Source organism: Eptatretus burgeri, chromosome 9 (assembly GCF_056783735.1).
Source record: "Eptatretus burgeri isolate ZD-2024b chromosome 9, Ebu_testis_v1, whole genome shotgun sequence".
Classification (NCBI taxonomy): domain Eukaryota; kingdom Metazoa; phylum Chordata; class Myxini; order Myxiniformes; family Myxinidae; genus Eptatretus; species Eptatretus burgeri.
The window spans coordinates 89,162,358-89,173,034 of NC_140969.1; the positions used below are offsets into that span (position 1 = coordinate 89,162,358).

Consider the following 10,677-nt stretch of genomic DNA (forward strand, 5'->3'; position numbering starts at 1 on the left):
ATTTCCACGTTTCCAGTCTCAGTCTCAATCTCAAGTGTGTGTCCGTATCTGAGGTGGTGGATCTTCCATTTGGAGGGGGTACTGGGCTGAAATCTGGGATGTTGTCAAATTAACATCATTTACAGAAATCCTTTAAAAAGTACCATATACAGAATTATAATTTATGAACAGCTGATACTGTACAATTAATAAAGAGAATTAGACATCGTGAGGAAATATAATAGTTCGGAAGACAGGAAAAAATGAGATGTGTGTCTGTCTGGCTGTTTGTGGGGGGGAGGGGGAATGTGTATGCGTGTCTGCACCACTCTCTCCCTTCTCAGTTATAGTATACAAGGAAAAGTATCAGTCCCCAATGATGGGAAAAGTTAAAGTTAATCTATTAATGGACATTAAAAAAAGGTTAATTGTGTTGTACTCTCGGTTTCACTCAGAGCCAAAGCTACTTATACTGCCCACTGTGAAATGGTGGTGTAACATTGGGTGGTGGTGGTTCAATTTGTCTAAGAAGTGTAGAATATCCTGCTTGCGAAATACAATTTGGCATGAACATTATTACTTCCACCACCGAAGGTGGACGGAGGTTTTGTTGTTTCACACATGTCTGTCTGTCTGTCTGTGAGCAGGTTATCTCAAAAAGTTATGGACAGATTCAGACAAAATTTGGTGGACAGGTTGGGAGTGTGCCAAGATCCAATTGCTTCGATTTTGGTGAAGATCCGGATCCGGATCGGGATAGAGAACTTTTGTATTTTTTCAGCGATTCTTCACCATTGAGAGAAAGGGCCAAAAAAAACGATATCTCAAAAGTTATGGATGGATTCGGTCAAAACCTGGTGCATGAGTTGGGTACATGACAAGAACAAGCTGATGAGATTTTGGTTGAGGTGCGTCCGGCCCATCAGTGGGCGAGAACACGTAAACTGTTCAGCCTCACAGAGGTATGTGGTCTCTCGAGTACTGTTATCGTTACCTCCGCCACCAAAGGTGTACGAAGTTATATTTCACCCCTCTCTGTGTGTTTGCTTGTTTGTTTGTCTGTTTGTGTACAGGATATCTCAAAAAAGTTGTGGACGGATCCGGATGAAATTTGGTGGGCAGGTTGGGTGTGTGTGAGAACGACGAACCGATTAGATTTTAATGAAGATCTGGATCCGGCTCCGAGAATTTTTCAAGTGATTTTTCACCATTGAGAGATCGGGCCAAAAAACGATAAAGTACTGTATATTATGATATTTCAAAAATGTATTGAGCCCGATATATGTTCTCGTGGATCAGACATTGCGTGGCGGAGGTATGCCCTCTACAAAGTTCTCTTCTGGTTTCATCACGGATTAATACTCACGTAGGAGCTCATACACAAATGACGTGCAGGACTGAAACATTATTAGTTCACATAAATTACAATGACCTGAGCACACAATGAATGGACAAACGCATATGGTTTAAGCCTTGAGGGACTTGAACCTAAATTCCCTGAATCATGAGCCAGGGATTCAAATGAGAACATTAACAAAAACCAACCCAGTTACATTCAGAGCTCATAATTAATAACCTCATTTATAGGACACAACAAAATAACGCATAATTATGCAACAATATAATAATCGGGTTTTCTGTGCTATGTTTCGTGCAAATTATATTTGAACTTCCTAGAAGCTAAAATAGACACATTATTTAAACCCACCAAATGACATACCAGAGATTTTGAAACTATTCGCCCTTGATGGTGACATACGCAGCCCTCCAAGTGTTGCGTGAATTTGATATCGTGGTATTAACAATTTCACGGTAAATATCCAAAAGACCTGTGTGCTTGGCATACGGACACTGTTCCAACCGGCTATCGCAAACGGCACTCGTGCTCCTGTACGACTCACCTCGTACACGCAGCAAGATATATACAGCAGGATAAATGCAAACATCCTCATAAACTCCCCCGCGAGTTCTTCCACGTACACCTCCACCTCTTCTTCATCCACCTCCATGTACATAACCTTCAATTTGTGTTTCATGTACATCAGCACAAAGTGAGACACTTGCCTGCAAACAAGAAAACGCACACAGACGCGTGTTCCTCGACACATCGCGACCTGCACTAGCATTATTATTTGATGAAAGGCAGTCGGTGTTGCGCAAATCGGGTTGGTGGGATAGTCTCGAGGTAAGCACACTCGCCGTTCAGCTATCTAGTCTGGGCTCGAATCTCGACCCAGCTATAAACAGTCGTCTTGGTGTTTCACTGCACAGGTTGTTGGCGTTAGTGCATGTTCAAGGTACTGAGCTGTCTCTCGTGAAGAGCAGGCGAGCCGTCGCCAGCATCGTGGCCCAATTTCCGCATTGCTGCCACCTTCATTCAAATGTCAATCGTTTTTACGACGATTATAATCAACGTAGTCCTCATTTCTCTAATCTTTACTTGGCTAACATTACAAATACTAAATTATTCTATGACAAAACAATGACAATTGTGCATCGACTCATTGGTAATTCTCAAGACAGCAATAACTGCATCATTAGCCATCCCACTCGATCAAAGCAAAACGTCAAAATAAAGGACAGAAATTCTCATTTTCTTAATAGCATTTGCCATTTCTTTCCCCTGTACATTGTCGAGGCTCGTGAATGAGCTTGAGCAGAATGGAATGGAACAAAATAGAAAAGGGGGGAAAACACCAACAGCAAGGTGGAGGTGACAGGGACATCGAGGGAGGGAGAGAACAAGCTCAATGAAACTCATCAAGAAAAGGAAGGACGGGCACAGGATAACATTGTGAATAAACATGGGAGGGTTATTATTTACTTTCATGGGTCCGACACGCTCGTAGGGATTTCTGAGAGTAAGATAGGATAATATCAGGTGCAAAGATCTTTGAGAGGGGGTGGAGAGGTTCAATTGCACAGATTGTGTGTTCTGGGGAATGGGGGGTGAGGAGGGAGAGGGGGGGACATCATGGGGCCTTCTGACCCCCAAAACATTTTCTACAATCCCCTTTCACCTTTATTCAACCAAGTACAGTAATGAATGCCATTCATTATGTGATATTAAAACAGGTAAGTATAACAGGTAGGTAAATGAAACTTACAACTTATTCCTCTTAAATTGCAAAATAAAATTTGACTCCATTAGTTCGTGAAATATCCCAAGTTTCCTCACATAAAAATTGTGAATACCACTTGGACACAGCAGTTTGAATGACGTAAAGTTTTTTTTTTTATAAGTTTTTAAAAAACTTCGTTTTGGCAAGATATGTTAGTTCGCTTGTATGTTTTTTTTTGTCTGTAATCACGTATAAAAAATTCTGCAGAGCACAGTTATCATTTGAAATTTTTGTAACTTCGCATATCAGAGGCCTATAGAGGTCCCTTTCAGCGCATAAAATTTTGAAGGTCAAGGTCAAAGGTCAAGGTCACTGTCGCAAATCAGGGGAGTCGACGAAACCCTTATTTTTTGAGTAATTTTGATCGGATCGTCTTCAAACTTCATGGGAATATAGTTCATGGTCTGGCGCTCAGCTGATTAAGTTTTGGTGGCGATTGGCCTTGACCTTCATGGTTAGCACCTCAGGTCAAACATATTTGACCCCAAGGTCAAATTTTCAAGTTTTAGGAACCATATCGTGTAGTACCTCAAATTGAACACCTCGAGGAGTGCTTTCTAGATATGTCAAGCTTGAGACACTATGACGTCATTTGGTGACGTTATGAGGCAAAAGCATATTTTTCATGGTTACTCTGTAGAACGATTCTCATCGGAATCTCTCGTAGGCAGATATTCCTCAAGGAGTCGCTCCTGGTGGATAGCAGCTCTGTTCACCTCAGTGTGACCTTAAAGAAGTCACACGTGGTCACCTTTTGGCAAGATACGGGTCACCCTGCGGGTGACATTGGTTTTATTTTTTTTGTCTGCTCGTTCACACAAGCTACGAGTGTTCACACAAAATACCCGGCAAGAAGAACCAAACCGAATCGATCATTTGGAGGTTCAATGTGAGATCCGAATCGGGCGAAACGGTCACACTGATGTACAGGATCGTGAAGTGCGTGCACAAAGGATCGCAAATTACATTCACAAAGCGGAAGGAATATTGCTGGTTACATTGTTATTCTTGATTAGCAGAAGCCTGTGATAAAAATACCATGATATAAATATTTGTTTTTTTTAGTCTTGTATTCTTAGTGGTTGAAAGAGCTGAAACATAGGTTATACATCTAACAGGGAAAAAAATAAAAATAGGAACAATCATGCCAGCAGTCTGTTGTCTATATGTTGGGATTTGTACCTTTTTCATGTTAGCTTCTGTTCCCATTTAGACTTTCTCTGGCTTGCAGCCAATAAGAAATATACTCTTGCTTGTTGTTCATAAAGAACACTGTAGAGATAAGGATGTGGCTCGCCTTGAGCAATCCTGTGCGAGCAGCTTTCGGGAGCAACTTTACTTCCTCTTTATCTATGCTCGATTCACAATTGCTGAAAGACGAGCCAGCTGCTCACAGTTGGTCATGGGTTAAAGAAAAGACAATTGCGAGATAAAGCATTTATCCTAAAATAAAACCGGCTATACAAGAGTGATATGACCATCTCTGGCAGAGCGCGGCACTCTCCGGGCTTCCTCAATTACATAATTGGTGTTCCTGGTGGTTTGATGCTCTCCGTATACACGCATGACAGATAACAAACAAACAGTTTTCTCTCAAGTTCATCGACGTCTTCATACCTCAACTGAAAGGGTGATTGATGCTCCGACAATTGGCGCAGCGAGCAGGGGCGAGACAAGTGGAAGAGAGGTGGGGATAGACCCTTGGTGACCAAAGAGAAAAAGCCGGTGCCGGTGACCAATTTGAATAAGGTAAGCCTTTGTGCTGGAGAGTTTAAATTAGATACTCTCTTTCTCACCCCAGGTTTCGCCCATCCCTGCCTCTGCCCTTGTCCTCGCCGAAGAACCGGTAAGGATAAGTGTGGGGAAAGAATTGTTTATCAAGGGGGTAGGTAACTTAAGGTCCTGAACGGGAGTTTGAGGGCCGAGGGCATATGGCTGAGGCTGCCTAGTCAGACCCAAGAACAACTCGAGGAGGGGTTCAGCAATAGAAGATGGGAAACAAATTGGGAAACCGAGAGAAGAACGAACCTCCTCAGGATACACCTGATTACCAAATGTTTAAGTTACATGGAATGGTGGCAGTGGAACAAAATGATTGCTGGGCGAAATGGACGCTCAAGGATGACTTACCGTGGCCAAATGGCGGGTCGTCTGACGTGCCGGTAGTGCAGAATCTGCGGGAAGAGTTGAGACGCCATTAACTGTTCATGAAGGAAACGCCAGTAAATTGGCTGGCGTTCGGAATATGGCAGGGGGAAGCAATTAAAAGATCAAGCACAGCCAAGCAAGCAACATTGGCGGGTCAAGTGCGAAAGCTTCAGGGTCAACTCGCAGGTGTGGAGCGGAAAACTAAGGATACAGCTGCATCAGCTCCGGCACCGAGCCAAATAACAGGACATGGCTCATCAACTGCCCCGGTGTCTGCCGCACCGGGGCAGGGGTACTCTAACACCGAGATAGTACCATTAACACCCCAACCCCCGGCATACCAACCGCTGGGACTATCTCAGCCAGCTACACAATATCAGCTGTTTAACCCGTCGACTGGGCGACCAGATGGGTCCATTTATCCCACGATCCCAGGTAAGGATTATGACGACATATGTGTGGGGGAAAGTAAAATAGCTTGGGGAGCGGCGGCCGCCGCCCCTATATATCCCATGCGAGAAATTGTTCCAGCCACGCAAGCGGTGGAAGGGGTTCAAGCTGGAGGCCCACAAGCCGCTGTCTTGGTATTATTTGATGAAATATTTCTTGGTATTTCTTGCCCCATTTAGACCTGGAAAGAGCACAAAGCGGTTGTGAAGTCAAATTAAACGTGAATTTTAAGGATTGGGAAAGTTGATCCCGTTACTCACTCCAGGTTACTGGGTCCCAGCAGTGAGCCGAGTATCGCGAGCTTGACGGAGAAAAGCAGCAAACCGTCGAGCGTCTCTGCACAGGCTCTTCGCAGCAAGGATGGCACCACAAACTCTGCTGTGTCAACAGAAAGGTACACACACAAAATTGCGTGAAAACATGGTCAGGCGCACAGAAAGAAGCACACATTCTTCACCACCCAATTTGATGTCGTTTGCAGGTTGAAGAACACAAGCAAGCTGGGTTTTAAAACGTATACTGAAGCACCTTCTCCCTTGCAAAGCAACAAAAAGAGTTAGCCTGTTTATACAAGTGTTCTCACCCGAACTGATGGCTCATGATGCTCAGAACCAAAGGTTTTGACGGTATGACACTCGATATTTATCTGTTCATCATCTACCACTGTCCTTGTAATTAATGGAGGAGTACAGTGCGTACTAATATCTGTGTCTTGTTTGTAATTTATGTACAACCTTCGACATGCGCTTTCAAAGACCTTTATTGTTATCCTTCATACAAACAAGTATACAAATGTAGAAAGTGGATTAGACCATTTGGCTGAAACTTTTTGACATGCAATTCCATCCATTGGGACCACACTCTGTGCAGAGCGTTGGTGCTGCCTAAGCAGTCTCCTTGGCTATTGGGTACAATCCTGGACGGGTCGCCACTCCGACACAGTATACCAGCATGCTGGCACTCGTTTTGCCGACCTCGGAAGGATGACAGGCAGAGTCAACCCCACCTGGTATTAATTCAACAGCTGAGCAGGATTTGAACTCAGGATCCCAGGATTCAAAGCCCTCCTCCCTAACCATTAAGCCAACACCAGGCATGACGTGCAATTGATCATTTGGAAAGACCCCAGGGGAGTCAACACATAAACAGAACCCATAACAGACATTCAACACATAAAATAACCTTGGAGTTTAGAAATTTCCATCGTGATTCTGTTAAGTTTGGTTACCCAATCCCTCGTATCAGGGACATGCGTTGGGATAGTTAGGACCTTCCCCATGGCTCTCTTCCTCATTCCCAAACCATTCTCAAACTCCCTATCCAAACCTCATTTTCCTACTCGATTTCCATCCCACATTCCCAAACCAATTCACATCACCAATATTTCAACCAAATAATCGCCATTCCAGCATTGCAAGGGTCATAAATCCTTCGACATTTCGGCATTCCAGTCATGGCAAATCAAGTGAAGCGTTCCTTCCCAAAGCGCCCGCCGAAGTGGATGGGAGGTTGTACCCCACTGATTCGCTGCACGAGCCCAGCCAATATCCCACTTGTGGTTCCATTCGGCCGTACATAATTAATAGATAAAGGTGAGGCATCAAGAGCACGGTTCACCCTCTGGGGGGGGGAAGAAGAAGAGGAAGAAGAAAAAAAAAAAATATCGCCGGTAGAGTAAAGCAAGATTTGAGTACGATGGACCCTGTCAGATTTAGTCACTTAAGATGGGGTCCGTGGTTGCTCAGCAACCCATCTGTTTCAGGGTCAAAAGGTAGGGAAGCAGACCCAGAAGAGACCACTTGAGACCAGAATGACATACCTGTAACAATATATAAATGTATTCTAATTGAAATGGGCAAACTAAACAAACTGAAATTCTTAAGTCTGAACTCTCAAACTTCTCTCCCTCCTCCAAATCCTGGTGGCATCCAATAAAATCTGTTTCTGGTGTATGTTCCCCCTCCATCCCCCCCCTTACCTCAAATGGCAGCACTGCTGATACCGCACGTGAAAAGGCTGAATGCCTAAACTCGGTGTTTGCATCTAAATCTTGTGTCCAAAACCCATCACTTTCTATACCCACTTAACCCAGTCACACCCAACTGTCCCTGGACTCTGTGTCCTTTTCTCCTGACAAGGTGTAGAGCTTGCTGTCAAACCTCAAGTCAGATTCTGCAACCGGTCCAGACGGCATCAGCCCACGTGTCCTAAAAACCTGATCCTCTGCCCTTGATCACCCTCTCTGTTCTATTCACCCTCTCATTTGCCCAAGGTCATCTGCCATCTCCTTGGAAATCTGCTAACATCACTGCCCTGCATAAAAAGGTGCAAAAACAGATCCCTGCAACTACAGACCAAATCAGCCTTCTCCGAATCAGCAGCAAGGTGATGGAATCCATCATCGCTTCAGACATTAAATCCTTCCTCTTCTCCAATGGCTTGATTTCCAATCATCAATTTGGTTTCAGACCAGGTCACTCCACCCTGGAGATGCTGCTTCTGCTCTCCCAACAATGGATGGAGGTCCTCAATGCCAGACATGAAATCCGAGCCGTATCCCTGGACATATCACGTGCTTTTGACACGGGCTGGCACCCTGCCACGCTCACCAAACTCTCTTCCTCTGGTATCCAAGGCCATCTCCACTCATGGCTCACAGACTTCCTCTCCTGTCACAGCCAACGTGTGGCCCTAAATGGAGTTCTCTCATCCCCTCTTCCTGTCCAGGCTGGAGTTCCTCGAGGCAGCGTTCTGGACCCAGTTCTTTTTCTGGTTTTCATCAATGATCTCTCTGGAAAATCCTCTTTATCTCTTTACTGATGACTCCACCCTCTGCCGTACCATCTGTCAACCCTCAGACCGACAAGCAGCAGCTTCTTCGCTCACTGCAGATCTGGATAAAATCACAAACTGGTCCAACATGTGGAACATGTCTTTCAATCCTGACAAATCTCACACTCTCACTATGTCTCTCCGAAAGGACCGTCTGGACCCCCCCCCCCCCAATCTACTTTATCAACAATCCTCTGGAAGAAGTCCTTTCTTTCAATATTCTGGGTCTCACCATCTGCCATGATCTTTCCTGGGAAAGCCACATTTCGAAACCTCGCCTCCAGAGCCAGTCGCCGACTGGGAATCCTCCATCGTGCAAAGTCATTCCATGGCCCACCTGACCACATAAAAGGCATCCGTCCACATCCTGATGGAGTACTGCTCTCCCCTCTGGGCTGGTGCTCCTGCCTCTCACCTTTCTCGGCTTCACGCTTTGGAAACGAAGGCATTTAGGATTATTGGTATCTCCCATGATGAGGCTGAGTCTGAGTCTTTGGGCCTCTCACTCTCTCACCGCAGGCAGGTCGGTGGTCTGTCTTCTACCATCTCCTCTCCGGTCTCCCCCCCCCTTGCTCTCTGTCTGCGATGTCCCCACCCCCACCCAACCCCATAGTTCCGTTGGGTGCTCAAGATCCGCTAGCAACCCCCTTCTGGTAAAACTTCCAAAAATCATGAATCAATGCTCACCTTCACCCTTTCATTCCTCTGTTTTTTTCCCCACCTTTGGAATAAACTCCCCCACTCTCTTCAATCCCATTCTTCCCTCTTGGCCTTCAAAACAGCCGTTCACCACCACCTATCGTCCCCCATACAAAACCATGATCTTTTCTACCCCCGTTAATCCACCCCAAACCCACCTTCAAACTCCATGCCTTCCTTCCCGAAAGTTCCCTGTCGTGTAACGTCTTAGAAATCCCTGTAATGTCCTTGTCCATGTACTCCCCATGTTTCCCACCCCATCCCTCTCCCTTCCACAGATCGCCTCATATCTCCGTTCTTCACCGTTTTGTTTTTCCCACTCCCCCCCCCCCCCGTCTTGTCTGATTCCCCCTCTCGATGTGCGTTCGCTCTCATACGAGCCTCGACAATGTATACAAAAACTAGAGTAAGTCGACTGCGCGCAGTCGACGGGTATGCCTCCACTCTTCCGCACAAACACTTTACTTGAGTATTGACATATTTGACCCTTGACCTTTATCATATCTGGCCCAAGATTTAATCAGTTAATTGCCCAGTCTTACTTTACCTTTTTACCAAGTTTAATGAAATTCTACAATTTACTTCTTGAGTTATCGCGTAAAACGAAAATCCGGACGGACAGACGGACGGACAACCCGGAAACATAATGCATCCGGCACCCTTGGTGCGGAGGGCATAATAAAAAGGGGGGGGGGAATAACTATAAACAATAAAAAAACAACTTTCCTCCTCTCCCTCATCCAGCATTCCCTGATCTCACACAGACAGACGCACGCACGCACGCACGCACGCACGCACGCACGCACACCTCTTCCTCGAGAAACTCCTCCACACCAGTATCCCAACAGCTCATCCACGAAAGGGTCACGTCAGAGTTGACCACAAGGAATTGTGGGTAATCAAACATGTTACTGAAGCCCGAGTTACTAACTCTTAGCAATTCCAAATTCTTGTTAAACTCACCAGCTTGGACACCGGTGCCGATCGCTCCACCAGGCCGCACCGCGGGTTCAACCGTCGAAGGGATCGGAACCGTAGACCCCGTCGAGGACACGGGGAAGGAAAATTGAGGAGGCCGAGTCGGCCCAGCCCAAGCATTGGGCCAATACCACGGCAGGAAAGCTGGAGGCAGGGCCGCGCTGCGAGCCTGGTACAACCAGAGCCACACGCGGAGGTTATCCACGTAATCGGCCACGCGAGGCCGAATCCGAGACCCTTCCCGACTCCCAAGTCGATCTCCCATTGCAACGGACTGCCGACGTATTAGCGCCACGCCCCCATCTTATTAGCCAATCGATGCAGGACTTCCTCATATATTCAACCAATCAATGCACGACCCCCTCATCCGGCAAACAAACTGCGGTGACGTCATGTTTACGTTATATTGAAATGAAATTAACTTCCTGATGGAAATTATAAACACCACGAAATATAAACGGGCACGTTG

General features: G+C 45.8%; 1 protein-coding gene across 6 annotated transcripts in view; it reads right to left on the reverse strand.

The window, feature by feature from the left end:
- Nucleotides 1–10,536, reverse strand: part of LOC147020578 (protein FAM8A1-like) — a 15,971-nt gene extending 5,435 nt beyond the window's left edge. For 2 of the 6 annotated variants that reach the window (XM_085896022.1, XM_085896026.1), the window contains exons 1-3: nucleotides 10,194–10,529; nucleotides 5,960–6,077; nucleotides 1,881–2,043 (exon numbers count right to left, since the gene is read on the reverse strand). In XM_085896022.1, coding sequence (XP_085752148.1) covers nucleotides 1,881–2,043; nucleotides 5,960–6,077; nucleotides 10,194–10,473 — 561 coding nt within the window. In that variant the 5' untranslated portion in view covers nucleotides 10,474–10,529. Of the gene's footprint in view, nucleotides 1–1,880; nucleotides 2,044–5,959; nucleotides 6,078–10,193 lie in introns of all 6 variants that reach the window. The other 4 variants (XM_085896023.1, XM_085896027.1, XM_085896025.1 and 1 more) reach the window with 4 other exon arrangements.
- Nucleotides 10,537–10,677: the final 141 nt, after the last annotated feature.